The following is a 23,157-nucleotide window of genomic DNA, read 5'->3' on the forward strand; positions in this document are numbered from 1 at the left end:
GCTGTAAGGTAAGATATTTGTTTTAGAAAATTCAAATGACTGCAATTCATAAAATGTCAGGCTTATTTTGTTAGTTAATTCAGTCATTTTGTTACATACTGTATATATATATATATATATATATATATATATATATATATATATATATATATATAATATATATATATATATATATACATATATGTTTGTTCGTGGTAAGAATAATTGACATACCTTTTAAAGAAGTTTTGTATTTGTTTTATTACTTTCTACATAAAATGTTTTGCAAAACATATGCAAAACATTTTAAATAGTTATCAGTATATTTATATATAGTTTTTTATTTGTAAGAATAATGTGCATACCTTTACAGAATTGCTATCAAAACCAATGCAAAACATTTTAAATAGCTATCATTAGTTAACATCTTCATGCTGGCTCCCTTATTTTATCTTTGAAAGGACGACATTATTTCCTCTCTTTAGTGATGACACCAGTAACAGTAAGAGTACATTGCAATACAAGTTAAAGCAATAGTTTAAAAGCATATATTTGATTTATAACTAATACTTTTCAGTAGTATTCATTATGTTTTTGACATAAGCAGCACTGCTTCTCTACTGTGTGAAGCTTGAAATTACTCAAACTGGGTTATTCTTTCAGCAACAAAAATCAAACGTCACATTTGATCATATTTACTTTGTGAAGTATGAAGTGAAGTTAATATAATTCCCCCCTATAAAACATGTATTCTTCTTTACTAGGGCTATTCATATTGAAGTAGTTAACTAGTTAATCAAATGAATAGATTTCATGTCTGTTGTGTGTCTGGTGCCTCTGTAGGAATATCAAGCTGACAGAAAAGCATGACGGGTGCTTTAAAGGTTTTCCTCCTTCTACTTCAAGGTAGGGTTTCCAACAATTGAATGCCTTTCGATGTCTTTAGATTACTCACAAAAAGTGCAAAATATGCTTTTTTGTTTAAAGTTAAGGTTTTGTGTGTGTGTGCTGTTAATTTGGACGGGTTTGTTTTCTTTTAATTATGTTTACATTTCTGCTTAATTTTCTTTCTTTTTTTTAAAGATGAGCTACAGTGTAGAAATGGCAATGAAAATCTTATGACCCGAGCTCCTCCAACGATGCAACACATATAATAAAATACAATATAAATCTATATACATGTAAATAGAATATGATATATACAAGAACAGAATATGAAATTAAATATTGTACATTAAGACAAAGTTAAATACGGTTTATTGCGGTGATAACTATTTAGATAAATAAGTAGATCACAAGATGACAAACAGATGAATGTTTATCGAGGCACTTAACAGAGCTCAGGTGATTAGCAGTCTTATGGCCTGTGGGATAAAACTGTCCCTGAGTCTGGTAGTTGTTTGAATACTTCATTTTTTTTAACCTTGGCAGATATTTAATTTATTGCTTTTATTCCACCCCAGGTAGCTTATGCGCAGTGAAGTGGGAAATCACCATGCCTCAGAGAATAGATGGACTAACTGGATCCTGTGTGAAGGTCCCCTGCACTTTCGCCGTTGACTCAACGTTTGATGGAGATCTGGATGGTTCCTGCAAAGCAATTTGGAAAAGAGGAAGCATGGACGGAGCAATTGTGTTTGATTCCAGCCTCACTGGAGATCAGGCAAGCGGAAACCTCACAGGGAACCTGCTGAACAAGGAGTGCACCACCATCTTCTACAACATGCAACCGTCCCATTCTGACAAATATTACTTCAGGATTCAGTGTGAAAACAAGCTGAAGGGCACCTATCCAACAGGAGTCCGTATCACCACTCAAAGTTTGTATTGTGTCTTTTAATTGTTTCACTTTACACATCTTTTGTTTTACCTCTTGTCATTTACTTGTTTTTTTTACTCCTCAGATTCACTGGACCAACCTACCATAACTCCATCTACACTGGAGGTAGAGGAGGGGGCTCTGGTGACGTTGAGCTGCACGGCTGTAGCTCCGTGTCCCATCCTTCCCCCAGATCTGACTTGGACCCCCTGGATAGGTGACATTGAGGAGAAACATGAATCTGAATCCATGGTCTCTGTTATGAACTTCACCTCTTCTTACCTCCACAATGGACAGAATCTTTCGTGCACCGCTCTCTTCAAACGACAAGCTGGCAACACCGACCTTCGGTTTGAAAAGTTTATGACCCTCCATGTTCTTTGTGAGTATGTTTCAGGCCTTTTCTTGTTGCTGAGTTGGATGTTGATTTAGTTCACATTTAATCATTCCCTTCATTTGATATAATGTGATGAGATGAAATGTTCCTCTGGGGACTCTGCAGAGCATTTGGATCAAGTTGTGTTTACTAAAACTGCAGACTTGATTATCGAGTGGAAAAAAAGGGGACACTAAACCAAAGTCATTTATCTTTATGTTTATTATTTAAAGGTCACATATCATGCAAAATGCACTTTTAGATGTCTTTAATACATATGTGTAGACATCACAAAGTGTCGGAAAATACAACCCTCTCTCTTTTCCTGCTTGCCCACATCTCTAAAAATAGGGGTACAACGGAGCTGCTTACCGTTATTATGTAATATCGGAAATGTGAGCTGGCTTTACTTCCACGGCCCTATCAGAAACGTTGCTGTATCAGAAACAATGTGCAACGTTTTGGAAGTAATATGGTCTGTGTTTACATTAGCAAGCAACGGACTCGGAATCAGCACTTCTCTAACAGGGCTGAAATAGAGGGGTATGAGGCATGGCTAGAATGGGTGATCTGTTTGGTATTTTGAGCAAAACACTTCAAAGACATGTTTTTCATATATATGAGACATATAATATAGATGCCTAAAAATAGTATAATAGGAGACCTTTAAAGAGGTTTTTCACATTCTCCCAAAAGTTGGAAAGACCGATTCATGAAGCCATCATAATGCTTTAATATTAACAACCTTGGTAGTGCACACAATAGGGTGTTTTGTACATTGGCATCTAGTATGTCTTTTTGACAAGTGCTATATGAGAAAATTACTTGCACTCTCACATTTGTCTGTCAAAAATGTAAATACATCCAGAAGCTGGTTAGCGTAGCACAGCACAAAGACTGGCAACAAGTGGAAAACTAGCCTGGCTCTGTCTTAAGGTAACAAAAACAGTTTACTAGATTTTCAATCATCTCTTCCAGATCCTCCAAAGAACACATCAGTCAGCTACTCTGCTACAGTAAAAGAGGGCAGCTTGGTGAATCTGACCTGCGACGGCAATGCCAATCCAGCTGTGTACACTTGGTACAAAGTGAATGGAGGTCAGGTGACCGATATGGGTTCGGGGAAGAGGTTTTCCACCACTGTGTCAGAAGTTGACAAACAATTTTACTGTGAAGTCAGTAACAGATACGGAACCCAGAACTCATCCATCACTCAGATAGACGTACAATGTAAGTCTGATTGAAAAACTGTCACAAAGAGGATACATATTGACCAGCAACATTTTAAAAGATATTTATTTTTGTTTTATTTAGTTCCTCCCAAGGAATCTACAATAATCATTGAGCCTAAAGGTCCACTTTTGGAAGGCAGCTCTGTTTCTCTGCTTTGCAAAAGCCGGGCCAACCCGCCTGTGACCAACTACACCTGGTACAAAGGTGATGAAGAGGAAAAGGAGGCTGGATCAAGTTTGGTTTTAAACAATGTCAAACCAAGCAGCAGTGGTGACTACTACTGTGTAGCAGAAAATGAGCATGGGGACCAAAATTCAACACTGATTCAGCTGGACATTCAGTGTAAGTTGATTTTCACCGTAAAGACATTGAGTTACACTGTCAAGTTCAACAGACTGAATATGGCTCTGCTGTAGAGAGTAGTACTGTCTCTGAGGCCAAGACTGACAGTATATATAAGGAAAACACAGATACTCATCCCCGAGGTCACAATATCCATCGATCCACCAGAGCAATAGCCTATAGGCAAAACACAGAATATCAACAAAATATATGACATAAAATGAACTTACCAAAGCTGAAGTAGATGGTCAACTTCATTCATTTTCTTTCCGTTTCACTGATTTTAATCGCTATACGCTGCTCTCTCTCGTCTCCTCTTCACAAACTTTTCACGGCACACATACTTACAGCCAATCAGCTCTGAATTATGAGATGACGTTTTGGTGGGGTTGCCAGCACTTTGCCCCACTGGTGATTCTTTTTTTGGTGCACACAATGAATACAAAAAGACTCTGTGCATGCACAGTGTAGTTTTCACAGTACACGTTCATTTCTACAGTGAGAGAGAGGGGCAGCCCAGAGCTACCCCACATCGCTCAACACGGCAAAAGGCACACTGTGGACACTAATCAGAAGAAGGCAGACTAAAACAGCAATAGAGAGACGAATCAGACGACTAAACATGATCTTTAAATATTTTCACATATATTTTATACATATTTTTTATACACATTTTTTGATTTATTATTTTAATTCATTTCTGCTGACAGTATTTGGGGCTGTGCCTAATGCCCTGCCCCTGATGACGAGTCACCACTGTGTTATACATATAATGCATATAATGGCACTGTTCTAGCGGTAAACACTGAACAAATAACATGTCAAGCTATGTGCTGTATACATCAGAAACAATGTGTGACATGTTTTGGAAGTAATATAGTCTGTGTTTACATTAAAGCATACTCAGAGCTAACACTGTACTGGAGATAATATGTGTAAAGAAGCCGGATATACTGTAAAAGGTACAGAAATGTTGACTAATGTAGTTTGGAACATAATATGGCGTTCAATCGAGGCAGCGTTCAGCAGAGTTTCTATGGTTACACAGCCTTCTCTTCACAGAGCTCACCGCTTGCATGCAGACGCTCCAACGGGGCGTGGCCAGCAGCAGCTCAGTTACATTTAAAGGGCCAGACCCATAATCAGCACTTTTGTAACTGGGTTGAAATAGAGGGTGATGATGAGGCATGCTAGAATGATCTGTTTGGTATTTTGAGTAAAACTCTAAAGACACATGTTTTGTATAGATATGGCCCTATAATATATTGTTAAAATATTCCATAATAGGTTTGCTTCAAATCTTATGAGGATGTTGTGTTTGGTTTCTTTTATTTTGTTTTATTATTAAGATGTTATTTCCAAACACAGAGAATGAAGTGGTTGTTGTCTCAGTTTTCTAAAAAAGGCAACTAAAAATGTAAATGTGTTTTTACATAGACTGTGATTCCCAAACTGTGCTTCTTGTACCATTGGTGGTAAGCTACTCCAACTGGCCTAAATCCTTATCTTAAAACCAATACATTCTTTTTTTATTTTGAAGTGACTGACATAGCATGAACTATTAACATCAGCTAAACACTATGCTTTTCAGATCTCCCTAAGAACACCTCGGTGTCTGTTGACCCCTCTGGTCCGGTGCAGGACGGCAGCTCTGTAACTCTGACCTGCACAAGCATCGCCAATCCAGCAGCAGTGAACTTCACCTGGTTCAGAGCGGCTGGAAAAGAGAAGAAGGGGATGGGCTCTGAGAGAGACCTCACCTTCAATGTGACTAAACTCTCAGAAGATCAGTATTACTGTGAAGCTCTGAATGTTCACGGACCTGGCATCTCAGAGCGTGTCAGCTTTGACGTCACATGTGAGATTGATACACTTTTTTAATTAAAGGCAATCCTTTGTTTCCATTAAACAAAATCAAATTACTTCTTTGTCTCAGTTCCTCCAGAGATCCTGTCTTCCTCCCATTGCATCAAGATTTCATCCATGATCCGATGTTCCTGCAACAGCCAGGGGAACCCGCCTCCCTCTCTGGTTTGGAAGTTGGCCGGAGAGCCTGTCAATCACTTTGCTGCCATCCCAATCAGGGAAGAGTCCCTGGGGAACGTGGGCATGAAGAGCATCATCACCCTGTACGATCTGGACGAAGACACGCTCTCTCTAGTCTGCCTCAGCATCAACTCACTGGGCTTTGACAGTTTTGCGTTTAACATTTTTGTGCTTAGCAAAACTGAGCAAGGTAGAGGAATTGCGAGATGGTGAATTTGTATTTGTTAATAATCTGCCTCTCTGGTTTTAATGATCAATGTGTTTTGTGGGGACTTTTCAGGCTTCCACTCGTTGTCTTTTTGCATCGGTTTTGTAGTGGCAGCTCTGGGGATGCTGCTGGTGTGTGTACCGCTGCTGATAATCTCCTACCGGTGAGAGACAACTTTTTTTTCAAAGCTTGTTAAAAAAAATTGTAAACACATTTTGAGGGTGTCATCAGGGGTGTAACTTGACTGGTGACCAGGCTGGCAGCACATTTAAGCAGTGCAGCCATGGCCACCTCAGAACATTGCTAAATATCACCATGAAATGAAAGACTTTAATATAAAATTATAATAAATGTCTCGATATTGTTGTGTGTGTTACTTTTAGGAAAGGAAAAGTCATCTCTTCCTCGGACAAGGGAAAGCCGGAGACATGCAACCCTGTAGTTACTGATGTGGTGAGTTCATGTTTTGCACATATTGTTAGATGCATTAAAACATGAAGCTTCACTGACCCAACAAAATGTAGTTTTTGATTTTTAAACAGCGGTGAAAGTTGTCTCAAAAAGTCATTATACACTATGTCAAAAAGGCATTGTATGGTATGTTTAAAAACTTTTATTTTTAAAACCCATGATATAGTATGTTCTACAAAGTCATTGTCATCTATATAATGCTTTCAAGAGTATTTGTTTTGTATGCCATGACAAATGTCAAAATAATCAGAGTCAGTAATCAGTAAAGCATGCAGAACAAAGTGCTTTAGAACATGGTTCATATGAATAAAAACTGAAATATAATGCAAAGGTAATACAAAATAAGAAGGTAGTAAAACACAATAGATAGAAGTGAAAGTATATAAAAAGCTAACATGAGATGAAACAATGAAACCTAATTAATAAACATACTAATCATAATAATAGAAAAAAAAGCACCAAAGGTCACAAGTCCAACTTTAATTTGTGGAAAAAGGCCCTTAAAACCCTCGATGGCATACTGTTGCCCTCAGGCAACAAACCACTTTCTTCGACCTCACACTGGCCCTCTAAATATATATTTTTTTAAATATACACAATGTCACCTGACATGCTGGTGTCTAATAAAATGAGGGAATTATATGCAGGGTATATGCAGGAATCCTGACATTTTAAGACCTCATCGCAACTTTGAGTTCTAACCGGTTACATTGGCAACACACTTTACCTCACATTTACTATATTGATTGTAAGATAGCAAAACTAAACAGAGTGCAGACAGACTACTGAAGCCTTCTCTCCACATGAACTTCAACCTCTCTGTGAAGGTCAGGTTTAATGCAGTATGCTGCTTTGTTGCTTCTGTACTCTGTGCTCTTTCATTCCAGTAAAACTCCTCAGAAAACATTAGAAACCAGTATTTGACCAATAAACAAAACAATTGACAAAACTTTGAACTATGAAATATGTTAAACTTTGGTGAGCTTCAGCGGGGTAATGCCATATAGGATCTCCCTCACAAATACCCAGGGGTTAAATTGGGCTGGGGCTGTCCGGGGCTAAGCCCTGGCACATAAGACGATGCTCTGACGTCATCACCCTCACACATTTGTCATATATTTACAAAAAATGATATATATGTTAAGACTTTTCTCGTTCTTAATATAGACTATATTTAGGGTCTATATGTGTTGACTTTACTTTAAAATAGCAGATCTCTGTGACCGTATATAGTTTGGCTTAGACCCCGGCCCCACACGGTAAAACGCATACGCAAGCGCAAAAAAGGCTTCCTTTCACACGCATTCGATTCATTAACGTGTCCGTTCACACTAGACCGCTGCAAATGCTGGAAACGATGTAGTACATATGTCATGCCTGTAAGTGGCGCTGCTGCCGCCCGAAATACACCAAAAGCAGCGAAGAAGAACCCGGAGCATGGTTGCCATGGTTGCCCTTCTGTTTATTCTCCTCGGTGGACGGCGTGTTCTCCTGCTGTATCTCTCAGGTAGCCTAGTCCACCAGCAGATGAAAAACACCCACCTCTCCGCCTTTTCCAAGGAAGAGGGGACCGTGCGGCAGTTTCCGTAAAAAAAATGTTCCGCCGGTCAACATGTCCGTTAAAGTTTAAATCTTCCGTACAAAATTAGGAAAGTGCCGGTCAGAGGTCTTCTTTGTTATTTTTTGAGCTTTAAAACAAATTGATAACGACTCTGTTCTCTGTATAATAATATAATAATATTTAATAAACGGTGACTGCCTCTCTTTTCCTCCCCCTCTTCTGACAGCCCAGCAGCAGCAGGAGACGTGGGGAGAGGGAGGCGGGCTCTTTCATCGTTATCAGAAAATGATCATATAGGGCACACACGGAGCCGTTGGACCCCCAGAGCGTTGCGTATGCCGGTCTTCCCACCTTGGGACCCGTTACCGTAGTCGTTTATTCCCCCCCCCCCCCCACACACACACACACACACACAGAGCGGAGCAAGGCAACGAAACGGCGCGCTATGCATGGGGCCGCCTTTTGGGGTTTCCCGACATGTCGTTTCAGTAAATTAAAGGGTGTTTCATGTTGTCGTTGCTGTGGGACTTCTTAATACCTTGGAAAATGCCATTTAATACTTTTTAAAAGCCTTAATTTTCGCTAAATTGATTTATCAACTTTTAATACTTTTTAAGACCCCGCGGACACCCTGATATGGGTGTGGCATTTTGTCTGGGGGTGGAGCAGTCCTTTCTGCAAGCAAAGCTGCAGGGGACTCAGGGCCACCACTTGGTAAGATACATTTAAGCAATAGCTCACGACAGGCCGTGGTATTGCTCATTATATCACAGCTAAGGGGCGTGGTTCGGCCCGACGCGAAGCGGAGTGAAGTGAAGTGAGCTATTGCTTTTATAAAACGGTTACCAAGTGTGGCAATATGAAAGAAAAATACACACTCTAATTTAAATAGTTTTTATTAGTAAATAATGATGTTCAAAATGAAATAGTCCCTCCGTTGCCTTCTGCACAAAACATAGTGCAAGGTGGTTGCTATGCAACAACACTAACAGCAAGCGAACATATTAGACAGAGAGCGTTGATCCATTATTTGGCTGTTTATTTACATGAATGTGTATGTTGCTGTTTATTGTGCAGCCACTGAAATACTGTCCAGCATCAGTAGCATGGCTTACGTGGTCACTTGTATAGGTTGAGGTTGTTCGAGGCTGTTGCTTGGCGTGGCGAGAATATTGCTCCACTTTCTCCGGTCCCCGAGATTGGGCTTCCAGTAGCTCTGGAGAGAGCTTTCGCACCTGTGGCCACTAACGGTCATAATTTCTCTGCTTTGTTTCAAGACCCGCATCAGAAAGCTTTTGAATGGTGGTACTTTTCGAGTTGGTCTACCTGCTCTTCACGTAGCTCTGCATGTCGTAGTTTAGGTGCTTTTTTTTCTGGAGATAGGAACTGCTCAATCCACTCCTACATACTATAGTAAGACCCCCCCGGAGGTCGAAGTTAATCTTAAATGTTTCCATTTTACGCTTTGTAAGTTTGTTTCGTAACGGAAGAAATTTAAATATATTTATAAAACTGACAAGTCAAATCAAGCAATCTGATTGGTCGATAGCGTTTTTGCGGACCTCTTTGATTACAGATTTGAAAACATCGTTGCTTGCTTTAAAAGTAGCACAATTCATTATGTTAAACCTTCAAAAGTATCTAGATATCCCTGCCCTAATGCCAAAGGAACTGCACACTGAATATGTTTTGCCGTTTGATGTCTATGTCTGGACCGCTGCGTCAAAAAGGAGGGCTTCTGCCCCGTTACTTCTCTGCTGCTGTCTTGTTCCGTTCAGCCCGACGGTATACTGTTTTTCTCAGACGCGGAGGGATACTGACTTGTTGTGAAAAGTAACTTACAATTCTACCCGTGGTATACGCTCAGTATATCACGGCTAAGAACCAATCAGATTGCTTGATTTGACTTGTCCGTTTTATAATTCACTTTTTAACATATTAGAAATGTACACAAACTAAAATGAAAAATACATGCATGTGCATGAATACGTAAAGAAGTATATTTGATTGTTTAAAGACTTATTATGTATTTATTAATTAGCTAAAACTATGTTTTTTGTTCGTTGCCTCAGGGCAACACTGCGCCACTTGGACCACTTTTTTCCAGGCAATATCATACAAGTGTGCAAATGTGCTCAGCTGTAAAATGATAAACCTAGTCAATGTTTTTATTTTACCATCTACTGATATGTACAGGAAATGGACACCAAAACATGTTATGGGCAGAAGGGACACGATCAGGCTGTTAGGGCTATTCCGTCTGACAGTGAGGACAGTGAAGGTCAAGATAGGGTTAGGCACACACACACACACACACACACACACACACACACACACACACACACACACACACACACACACACACACACACACACACACACACACACACACACACACACACACACACACACACACACACACACACACACACACACACACACACACAGAAACGCACAGACAGTCACACAGACTCACACAGACACACACACAGACACACACACACACACACACACACACACACACACACACACACACACACACACACACACACACACACACACACACACACACACAGCACACACACACACACACACACACACACACACACACACACACACACACACACACACAGAACACCTTTTGAATTCATATAGTTGTTTTTTCTATGTCTTCTGAATTGTAGAAATCCTTGGTGTTTCAATACCCTCGTAGCACATTGTTGCCCTGAGGCAACAAACCAACCCCTGGTTGAGGGGTGTGAGGGGGGTCACATTTTATAATTGATATAACATAAGGGACCCCTAAGCTCCTAAAACACATGGTGAAACATTTTTTTCCTCCCAAAATAAAAAGTCATGCGATAGAGGGTTAAAGAAGTCCGTCAGGTATGCCATACAAAAAAAATAATATTGCATTTTAGTATGTTATAAAAGTATTTCAGAATTAATTCTCATAAAATGTTTTGCCATGAAAAATGTGTAAAATGTCATAGTATTTTATTCTAAAATAAATTCACTGTATAGTTTTTCCATATATGTGTACAAATAAAACATAGTATACTGTATTATGCCATAAAGACATCTCATCATTTGGTTTGACATACACAATGGAATTTAATTAAAAAACAAGTGCGCCATAGAATGTCCAAAACATCATTGAATGACATTTAAAAAAAGGAAACGATGAACGGTTGGTTTACTGGCTAACGAGCTTATTTCCCAAAAGTGTTCTGTTTGACAATGGGCCTTATTGTGCACTACTACCTCCTTTTCTACATCACTAAAGCCACTCTTTTGTTTTCTGTAGATCAACTCTTCAAAAGTGGATGTGATTTATGCTAATAAAGCTTTTCTGGAAGAGAGAGAAGTAGCTGAGGAAGAACTTCTCCATTACGTCAATGTGGACTTTGCTAAACTGCAGGCCCATTCAAAGGGTGAGCCTGGGGAAGGGGAGATCAGAGGCCTGGACTCAAAGACGGAGTATGCTGAGATCCGTCTGCAGTCCAGAGGAAGCGTTGGAGGAGATGCAGAGGAAGAAGAGAACCTTTCTGACACTCAATTGGAACAAGAGAAGAAGCCTTAGTCTCATAGACCTTGAGGTGAAATGTTTATGGCTGACGTTTAGAGTAAATGTTAGTGAAACACAGCAATGTTCGCTTCAAACTGCTACAGGACTTCACCATACAAGCAGATCCCCGCTGAGATAAAACAGAATCACACAGCTTCAGGCTGTCAACTTGCCAATGATACATCAACACGTGACGCGCCTCGTCCCTCTTACAACCAACCAAACACATTCTCCTAAACATGCCGCTCTATTTAAGCTGCCGGATCTGCCTGCCTCTGCCTCGCTAATGCTGCTGCTGCTACGACTGCTATCATGTTGCTACTGCTCGCCTTCCCCAGCTTCCACCTATTGGCTCGGGAATAGTTATCTACTATGATGATATATGATCAGGCCCGAGCCTAAACGCCAAACTTAAACTATATAATAAACAAATAATTATAGCTAGCTTCTAATAAACATATCAAGAAACACGCGGGTTGTGTGACTGGAATAAGATTTAGACATAACAAAATTGCCCCCAATGCTGTAATGTAATAAGCTGGATATGACAAAAGCTTTTCTTCTGCTTCTGAGAAATTAATGACAGAACTTCAAAGTAGTAATAAAAAATAAGCTTAAAATGAACTATCTGATTCTGTACCTGGACCCACGACTCTGTGGATAAAGCGTGACATGAGGAGGTGCACTGGCTCCAGATGTTGAACAGATGTGTACGAACGCAGTGGGGGAAACTGTTACTTGATGCTTGAGTGGCGGCTGAGGTTCGCTGCTGAACCAGCTGCATGCCTTCAGCAGTTTAACACATCAGCCTGCAGCTGGGAGTCTGTTACTGCCAGGTTTCTCTTTGAGCCTGAGCTCCCCCTGCTAGTCTGAGCAACACCTGCCGACAATATTTTCACAATTACTGGTCATTGGTGCTGTGTCGTGTCCATATTTGTATATCCTTGTAATTTTTGGTCATAGTAAAGCGTATCACCAAATATCTTGTATATATATATGATACCTTTTTCAGAAAGCTCATAAACTTGATGTCCTACAGGAGTATTTGTTGAAGCACTATACATGTTTTAAGTGTAATACATATCTATCTTTATTTATTTATTTCCAACAAATATGTGAGTGTACTTGCATCAAATCATGCACACACACACTCCAACATCCCTGAAACCTGGGTAACTTATTACCAGTTTTTAATGTTAAGTATTTTAACGACTTCCAATATTTCCTTGCAGTGCAGTGTGCAAATAGCAACACCATTTAAGTAATAAGCTGGTAGAAAATGTTCGTTATTGACACAGAACACAATTTCCTTCCTGTTATTGAGTTAAGATGATCTTCACTTGTAAGATGTAGTTTTAACATGAACAAGAACAAACCAGATACAATGTAATTGTGTATTTGGTTGTAATACATATATTTATTTGCAGCAGTCGTGGCACCTTTAGAGTGAATTTCCTGCTCTTTTGACATGCTTACTGTAACAGATAAGAATCTGTCTGTATAAGGCTTTGACCTCATGTCTCAGACATTTAACCACATCTGTCTTTCTTGGCAACTGAAGTCAGTGCTGTTTCACTTTCTCTGTGTGATTAAATGCTTGTAGAAAAGTCCCAGCATAAATATTTGTGTGTCAAAGACCAAGTTTACGTGTTTTAAGAATCAAATGATTCACTTTTAATCATCTTCATCTCTGCGTAGCTCCTACATTTAGCTGCTCAGGAAAGTTCAGAAATAGTTTCTGCTTGTTCAAAAACATCACACACAATGCCCACTGGCAACTAGTTTGGTAAAGTCTTTACTTCACTTTGTTTTCACTTATATTAACTTCAACTTGACTGTTTCATTTATGACACTTTATGACTTCTACTGTTTATGCATGTAAAGTATCACATTGTTGTTTCTTCCCTCTTTCTGCATTGCCTTTCATTTTGTTTCTCTTCACTTCCTCTTTGTTTCAAAAATGACAAAATGATCTGATTAAACAGTTGATTACTTGAGTGTGGAAACAAATGTCATATTTTATATTTTTCTGTTTATTGAATATGTAAATCAACAACTCACTTTTGAAAACACATTTATGTTTCATTATAAAATCTGGTTTAGAACATTATTATGTGGATCCGTTAGAAATGACTGATGGGACTTGCATTAATGTAGTAAAAAGAGATTCTAAACTCTATGGTGCTGGAGGCCACACCCCGAACACATCTTTCAAAAGCCATCAACACGCGACACCAGTCTGATATGACTCAGTTGTTGGACTATTACCACTGACCCTTCCATGCTGGTGAAACCTTTATTTGTTTCTTTATCAATTTCTGAAACATTGATCAGTACTGTATATACTACGACTACTAATGTATTTATTTCTTCTCTAGAAACAGAACATATCGTATGCTGACCATCATTGTTGGCTGTAAGGTAAGATATTTGTTTTAGAAAACTCAAATGATTGCAATTCATAAAATGTCAGGCTTATTTTGTCAGTTAATTCAGTCATTTTGTTACATACTGTATATATATATATATATATATATATATATATATATATATATATATATATATATATATATTTATATATATATATTTATATATATATATACATATATATTTATATATATATATATATATATGTTGTTTGTTCGTGGTAAGAATAATTGACATACCTTTTAAAGAAGTTTTGTATTTGTTTTATTACTTTCTACATAAAATGTTTTGCAAAACATTTTAAATAGTTATCAGTATATATATATATAGTTTTTTATTTGTAAGAATAATGTGCATACCTTTACAGAATTTATATCAAAGCAAATTCAAAACATTTTAAATAGCTATCATTAGTTAACATCTTCATGCTGGCTCCCTTATTTTATCTTTGAAAGGACGACATTATTTCCTCTCTTTAGTGATGACACCAGTAACAGTAAGAGTACATTGCAATACAAGTTAAAGCAATAGTTTAAAAGTATACATTGTATTTATAACTAATACTTTTCAGTAGTATTCATTATGTTTTTGAAATAAGCAGCACTGCTTCTTTACTGTGTGAAGCTTGAAATTACTCAAACTGGGTTATTCTTTCAGCAACAAAAATCAAATGTCACATTTGATCATATTTACTTTGTGAAGTATGAAGTGAAGTTAATATAATTCCCCCCTATAAAACATGTATTCTTCTTTACTAGGGCTATTCATATTGAAGTAGTTAACTAGTTAATCAAATGAATACATTTCATGTCTGTTGTGTGTGTCTGGTGTCTCTGTAGGAATATCAAGCTGACAGAAAAGCATGACGGGTGCTTTAAAGGTTTTCCTCCTTCTACTTCAAGGTAGGGTTTCCAACAATTGAATGCCTTTCGATGTCTTTAGATTTCTCACAAAAAGTGCAAAATATGCTTTTTTTTTTAAATTAAGGTTTTTGTGAGTGTGTGCTGTTAATTTGGACGGGTTTGTTTTCTTTTAATTATGTTTACATTTCTGCTTAATTTTCTTTCTTTTTTTTCAAGATGAGCTACAGTGTAGAAATGGCAATGAAAATCTCATGACCCGAGCTCCTCCAACGATGCAACACATATAATAAAATACAATATAAATCTATATACATGTAAATAGAATAGGATATATACAAGAACAGAATATGAAATTAAATATTGTACATTAAGACAAAGTTAAATACGGTTTATTGCGGTGATAACTATTTAGATAAATAAGTAGATCGCAAGATGACAAACAGATGAATGTTTATCGAGGCACTTAACAGAGCTCAGGTGATTAGCAGTCTTATGGCCTGTGGGATAAATCTGTCCCTGAGTCTGGTATTTGTTTGAATACTTCATTTTTTTAACCTTGGCAGATATTTAATTTATTGCTTTTATTTCACCCCAGGTAGCTTATGCGTGAAGTGGGAAATCACCATGCCTCAGAGAATAGATGGACTAACTGGATCCTGTGTGAAGGTCCCCTGCACTTTCGCCGTTGACTCAACGTTTGATGGACTTCTGGATGGTTCCTGCAAAGCAATTTGGAAAAGAGGAAGCATGGACGGAACAATTGTGTTTGATTCCAGCCTCACTGGAGATCAGGCAAGCAGAAACATTCTGCAAGGAAACCTCACAGGGAACCTGCTGAACAAGGAGTGCACCATCATCTTCCACAACATACCACCGTCCCATTCTGACAAATACTACTTCAGGATTCAGTGTGATAACAACCTGAAGGGCAACTATCCAACAGGAGTCCATATCACCATTCAAAGTTTGTATTGTGTCTTTTAATTTTTTCACTTTACACATCTTTTGTTTTCCCTTTTGTCATGTACTTGTTTTTTTTACTCCTCAGATTCACTGGACCAACCTACCATAACTCCATCTACACTGGAGGTAGAGGAGGGGGCTCTGGTGACGTTGAGCTGCACGGCTGTAGCTCCGTGTCCCATCCTTCCCCCAGATCTGACTTGGACCCCCAGGATAGGTGACATTGAGGAGAAACATGAATCTGAATCCATGGTCTCTGTTATGAACTTCACCTCTTCTTACCTCCACAATGGACAGAATCTTTTGTGCACCGCTCTCTTCAAACGACAAGCTGGCAACACCGACCTTCGGTTGGAAAAGTTTATGACCCTCCATGTTCTTTGTGAGTATGTTTCAGGCCTTTTCTTGTTGCTGAGTAGGATGTTGATTTAGTTCACATTTAATCATTCCCTTCATTTGATATAATGTGATGTTATGAAATGTTCCTCTGGGGACTCTGCAGAGCATTTGGATCAAGTTGTGTTTACTAAAACTGCAGACTTGATTATCGAGTGGAAAAAAAGGGGACACTAAACCAAAGTCATTTATCTTTATTTTTATTATTTAAAGGTCACAAACCAAAGTCATTTATCTTTATTTTTATTATTTAAAGGTCACATATCATGCTAAATGCACTTTTAGATGTCTTTAATAAATATGTGTAGACATCACCAAGTGTCAGAAAATACAACCCTCTCTCTTTTCCTGCTTGCCCACATCTCTAAAAATAGGGGTACAACGGAGCTGCTTACCGTTATTATGTAATATCGGAAATGTGAGCTGGCTTTACTTCCACGGCCCTATCAGAAACGTTGCTGTATCAGAAACAATGTGCAACGTTTTGGAAGTAATATGGTCTGTGTTTACATTAGCAAGCAACAGACTCGGAATCAGCACTTCTCTAACAGGGCTGAAATAGAGGGGTATGAGGCATGGCTAGAATGGGTGATCTGTTTGGTATTTTGAGCAAAACACTTCAAAGACATGTTTTTCATATATATGAGACATATAATATAGATGCCTAAAAATAGTATAATAGGAGACCTTTAAAGAGGTTTTTCACATTCTCCCAAAAGTTTGAAAGACCGATTCATGAAACCGTCATAATGCTTTAATATTAACAACCTTGGTAGTGCACACAATAGGGTGTTTTGTACATTGTCATGTAGTATGTATTTTTGACAAGTGCTATATGAGAAAATTACTTGCACTCTCACATTTGTCTGTCACAAATGTAACTACATCCAGAAGCTGGTTAGCGTAGCACAGCACAAAGACTGGCAACAAGTGGAAAAACTAGCCTGGCTCTGTCTTAAGGTAACAAAAACAGTTTACTAGATTTTCAATCATCTCTTCCAGATCCTCCAAAGAACACATCAGTCAGCTACTCTGCTACAGTACAAGAGGGCAGCTTGGTGAATCTGACCTGCAACGGCAATGCCAATCCAGCTGTGTACACTTGGTACAAAGTGAATGGAGGTCAGGTGACCGATGTGGGTTCGGGGAAAAGGTTTTCAACCACTGTGTCAGAAGTTGACAGACACTTTTACTGTGAAGTCAGTAACAGATACGGAACCCAGAACTCATCCATCACTCAGATAGACGTACAATGTAAGTCTGATTGAAAAACAGTCAAACAGATAAATATTGACCAGCAACATTTATAAAGATATTTATTTTTGTTTTATTTAGTTCCTCCCAAGGCATCTACAATAATCATTGAACCTAAAGGTCCACTTTTGGAGGGCAGCTCTGTTACTCTGCTTTGCAAAAGCCGGGCCAACCCACCTGTGACCAACTACACCTGGTACAAAGGTGATGAAGAGGAAAAGGAGGCTGGATCAAGTTTGGTTTTAAACAATGTCAAACCAAGCAGCAGTGGTGACTACTACTGTGCAGCAAAAAATGAGCATGGGGACCAAAATTCAACACTGATTCAGCTGGACATTCAGTGTAAGTTGATTTTCACAGTAAAGACATTGATTTACACTGTCAAGTTCAACAGACTGAATATGGCTCTGCTGTATAGAGAGTAGTACTGTCTCTGAGGCCAAGACTGACAGTATATAAGGAAAACACAGGCACTCATCACCGAGGTCATAATATCCATCGATCCACCAGAGCAATAGCCTATAGGCAAAACACAGAAGATCAACCAAATATATGACATAAAATGAACTTACCAAAGCTGAAGTAGATGGTCAACTTCATTCATTTTCTTTCCGTTTCACTGATTTTAATCGCTATACGCTGCTCTCTCTCGTCTCCTCTTCACAACTACACTTTTCGCGGCACACGTACTCACAGCCAATCAGCTCTGAATTATGAGATGACGTTTTGGTGGGGTTGCCAGCACTTTGCCCCACTGGTGATTCTTTTTTTGCCGCACACAATGAATACAAAAAGACTCTGAGCATGCACAGTGTAGTTTTCACAGTACACGTTCATTTCTACAGTGAGAGAGAGGGGCAGCCCAGAGCTACCCCACATCGCTCAACACGGCAAAAGGCACAATGTGGACACTAATCAGAAGAACGCAGACTAAAACAGCAATAGAGAGACGAATCAGACGACTAAACATGATCTTTAAATATTTTCACATATATTTTATACATATTTTTTATATATATATTTTGAATTATAATTTTAATTCATTTCTGCTGACAGTATGTGGGGCTGTGCCTAATGCCCTGCCCATGATGACGAGTCACCACTGTGTTATGTACATATAATGCATATAATGGCACTGTTCTAGCGGTAAACACTGAAAAAAGAACATGTCAAGCTATGTGCTGTATACATCAGAAACAATGTGTGACATGTTTTGGAAGTAATATAGTCTGTGCAGGGCCGTGGGAAGTAGGGGTGCTGAGGGTGCTGCAGCACCCCCTGGTGGAGGACAGGGGATCTGCACTTCCACAAGATTAAATGCAAATATAATACCAAAAAAAACGAATTTTCAGACTTGATGTAACAACATTCATAATTAAGTAAAGATAACACCCTTTTCACCCAGGTTACATTTTCCATTTGCCCTGTACGATGGGCGCTGTAAGTGATGAAAGTGGGGGATGTTGGCTTATCAGGCGCCCGCAGCTCAAAGCCAAAGTGAGAGAGAGAGAGAGATAGATAGATAGATAGATAGATAGATAGATAGATAGATAGATAGAGAGAGAGAGAGAGAGAGAGAGAGAGAGAGAGAGAGAGAGAGAGAGAGAGAGAGAGTGAGATAGATAGAGAGAGAGAGGGGGTGCACCAGTACTGGCGGGGATTGTTGTTAGCTTCTGTTATAAGAAGGATATAGAAGAACGGATATAAGAAGCTGTTTCTACAATAATATGGAGGGAGAGTTCTGTCCTGTCAGACTGAGAGGCTCAGTGAGGTAAAGGACTCTGAGGGTTTAGATAGTTCACTTTAGTCTAAGTTATCTCAGTGGGTCTCAAACATTTTGATCACAATTTATGTAAGCAAATATTTCAAAGGGACACCTTTATTATTATTAGGATAAAAAAAACTGGTTTGAAATCATTCCAATGTATACTATAGGACAGTAAACCAAAAACATTGTTTAAAACTGGAGAGATTTAAAAATATGTATAAATAAATAAATGTTAACTGGTAAAATAAGATATAAATGAACCACAAAAATAAAACAAGTTAGCCTACATTTATTTGTTATTGGCTATGGTAGGTTATTGGTTATGTTCACATACAAACCGATCTTTTTCACATGGGTGTTTAGAGTTGTATCCCCTAGATCAGTCTCTAGTAATTGGGCGCTCAAAGTGCACCAGATTTAAGTATTTTACTTTAAAATGTAAAAAAAAAATCATCCCGGACCCCCTTAGAGGATGTGAAGTCCACCCTCCAATTAAAACATATTCATGCAATACTAAATACATTTGAAGCCTTTTTATATAAGCTGTCCACCATGTCAATACGTTTCTCTGTTTGTAGTGTATTGGTCTTTTGTAGAGGTTTTTCATTGCCAGCTAAAATCTTGCCTAGGGCAGCAAATTGGTCAGAACCAGGTGTCATCCCCACAGCACCCCCCATTTGAAACATGTTCCCACGGCTATGAGTCTGTGTTTACATTAGCAAGCACACTCAGAGCTAACACTGTACTGGAGAGAATATGTTTAAAGAAGCCGCATATAAAAGGTACTGTCCTTGAGGTGAACCCGCAAGAGAGAAAGCGTTTGAGCTCCATACTGTTTCAGAAATATTGCCTAATGTAGTTTGGAACATAACATGGTGTTCAATGAAGGCAGCGTTCAGCAGAGTTTCTGCGGTTACACAGCCTTCTCTTCAGAGCTCACCGCTTGCATGCAGACGCTCCGAAGGGGCGTGGCAAGCAGCTGCTCGGTTACATTTAAAGGGCCAGACCCAGAATCAGCACTTTTGTAACAGGGTTGAAATAGGCTCCATAATATATATTGTTCAAATATTGCATAATAGGTGAGCTTTAAATCATGTGAGGATGTTGTGTTTGGTTTCTTTTCTTTTGTTTTATTATTAAGATGTTATTTCCAAACACAGAGAATGAAGGGGTTGTTGTCTCAGTTTTCTAAAAAAAGGCAACTCAAAATGTAAATGTGTTTTTACATAGACTGTGATTCTCAAACTGTGATTCTTGTACCATTGGTGGTAAGCTACTCCAACGGGCCTAAATCCTTAACTTAAAACCAAGACATTCTTTTTTATTTTGAAGTGACTGACATAACATGAACTATTAACATCAGCTAAACACTATGCTTTTCAGATCTCCCTAAGAACACCTCGGTGTCTGTTGACCCCTCTGGTCCGGTGCAGGACGGCAGCTCTGTAACTCTGACCTGCACTAGCATCGCCAATCCAGCAGCAGTGAACTTCACCTGGTTCAGAGCGGCTGGAAGAGAGGAGAAGGTGATGGGCTCTGAGAGAGACCTCACCTTCAATGTTACCAAACTCTCAGGAGATCAGTATTACTGTGAAGCTCTGAATGTCCACGGACCTGGCATCTCAGAGCGTGTCAGCTTTGACGTCACATGTGAGATTGATACACGTTTTTAATTAGAGGCAATCCTTTGTTTCCATTAAACAAAATGAAATTACTTCTTTGTCTCAGTTCCTCCAGAGATCCTGTCTTCCTCCCATTGCATCAAGATTTCATCCATGATCCGATGTTCCTGCTACAGCCAGGGGAACCCGCCTCCCTCCATGGTTTGGAAGTTGGCCGGAGAGCCTGTCAATCACTCTGCTGCCATCCCAATCAGGGAAGAGTCCCTGGGGAACGTGGGCATGAAGAGCATCATCACCCTGTACGATCTGGACGAAGACACGCTCTCTCTAGTCTGCCTCAGCATCAACTCACTGGGCTCTGACAGTTTTGCTTTTAACATGTCGCTTAGCAAAACTGAGCAAGGTAGAGGAATTGCGAGATGGTGAATCTGTATTTGTTAATAATCTGCCTCTCTGGTTTTAATGATCAATGTGTTTTGTGGGGACTTTTCAGGCTTCCACTCGTTGTCTTTTGGAATCGGTTTTGTAGTGGCAGCTCTGGGGATGCTGCTGGTGTGTGTACCGCTGCTGATAATCTCCTACCGGTGAGAGACAACCTTGTCAAATTGTAAACACATTTTGAGGGTGTCATCAGGGGTGTAACTTGACTGGTGACCAGGCTGGCAGCACATTTAAGCAGTGCAGCCATGGCCACCTCAGAACATTACTAAATATCACCATGAAATGAAAGACTTTAATTTAAAATTATAATAAATGTCTCGATATTGTTGTGTGTGTTACTTTTAGGAAAGGAAAAGTAATCTCTTCCTCGGACAAGGGAAAGGCGGAGACATGCAACCCTGTAGTTACTGATGCGGTGAGTTCATGTTTTGCACATATCGGCAGATGCATTAGAACAGGAAGCTTCACTGACCCAACAAAATGTAGTTTTTGCTTTTTAAACAGCGGTGAAAGTTGTCTCAAAAAGTCATTATATACTATGTCAAAAAGGCATTGTATGGTATGTTTAAAAACTTTTATTTTTAATACTCATGCTATAGTATGTTCTACAAAGTCATTTTCATCTATATAATGCTTTCAAGAGTATTTGTTTTGTATGCCATGACAAATGTCAAAATAATCAGAGTCAGTAATCAGTAAAGCATGCCGAACAAAGTGCTTTAGAACATGGTTCATATGAATACAAACTGAAATATAATGCAAAGATAATAAAAAATAAGAAGGTAGTAAAACACAATAGATAGAAGTGAAAGTATATAAAAAGATGAGATGAAACAATGAAACCTAATTAATAAACATACTAATGATAATAATAGAAAAAAGAGCACCAAAGGTCACAAGTCCAACTTTAATTTGTGGAAAAAATCCCTTAAAGAAGTCGGTCAGGTTTGCCATAAACATGTAAAAAGTTGCATTATAGTATGTTATAAAAGTATTTCAGAATTAATTCTCATAAAAATGTTCTAATTGATAATATAGTTTGCCATGAAAAATGTGTAAAATGTCATAGTTTTTTATTCTAAAATAAATTCACTGTATAGTTTTTCCATATATATATACAAATAAAACATAGTATATTATGCCATAAAGACATCTCATCATTTGGTTTGACATACACAATGGAATTTAATTAAAAAACAAGTGCGCCATAGAATGTCAAAAACATCATTGAATGACATTTAAAAAAAGGAAACGATGAACGGTTGGTTTACTGGCTAACGAGCTTATTTCCCAAAAGTGTTCTGTTTAACAATGGGCCTTATTGTGCACTACTACCTCCTTTTCTACATCACTAAAGCCACTCTTTTGATTTCTGTAGATCAACTCTTCAAAAGTGGATGTGATTTATGCTAATAAAGCTTTTCTGGAAGAGAGAGAAGTAGCTGAGGAAGAACTTCTCCATTACGTCAATGTGGACTTTGCTAAACTGCAGGCCCATTCAAAGGGTGAGCCTGGGGAAGGGGAGATCAGAGGCCTGGACTCAAAGACGGAGTATACTGAGATCCGTCTGCAGTCCAGAGGAAGCGTTGGAGGAGATGCAGAGGAAGAAGAGAACGTTTCTGACACTCAATTGGAACAAGAGAAGACGCCTTAGTCTCATAGACCTTGAGGTGAAATGTTTATGGCTGACGTTTAAGGTAAATGTTAGTGAAACACAGCAATGTTCGCTTCAAACTGCTACAGGACTTCACCATACAAGCAGATCCCCGCTGAGCTAAAACTGCAGAAGCGGTAGTAGAAACTGTTCTGCATGCAACCTAT

General features: G+C 38.8%; 1 protein-coding gene across 1 annotated transcript; it reads left to right on the forward strand.

Annotated features, from left to right (window-relative positions):
- Positions 1-1,474: 1,474 nt before the first annotated feature.
- On the forward strand, positions 1,475-22,990 carry LOC307013542 (myelin-associated glycoprotein-like; the record flags this gene model as incomplete). The annotated part of the gene is made up of 9 exons (XM_079640942.1): positions 1,475-1,799; positions 1,884-2,180; positions 3,153-3,404; positions 3,489-3,749; positions 5,341-5,607; positions 21,002-21,298; positions 21,389-21,479; positions 21,682-21,751; positions 22,715-22,990. The coding sequence occupies 9 exons, from the start codon at positions 1,475-1,477 to the stop codon at positions 22,988-22,990; spliced, it is 2,136 nt and encodes a 711-aa protein (XP_079497068.1).
- Positions 22,991-23,157: the final 167 nt, after the last annotated feature.

This window comes from Notothenia rossii, assembly GCF_949606895.1.
Source record: "Notothenia rossii genome assembly, chromosome: 7".
In the NCBI taxonomy this organism is placed as follows: Eukaryota; Metazoa; Chordata; class Actinopteri; order Perciformes; family Nototheniidae; genus Notothenia; species Notothenia rossii.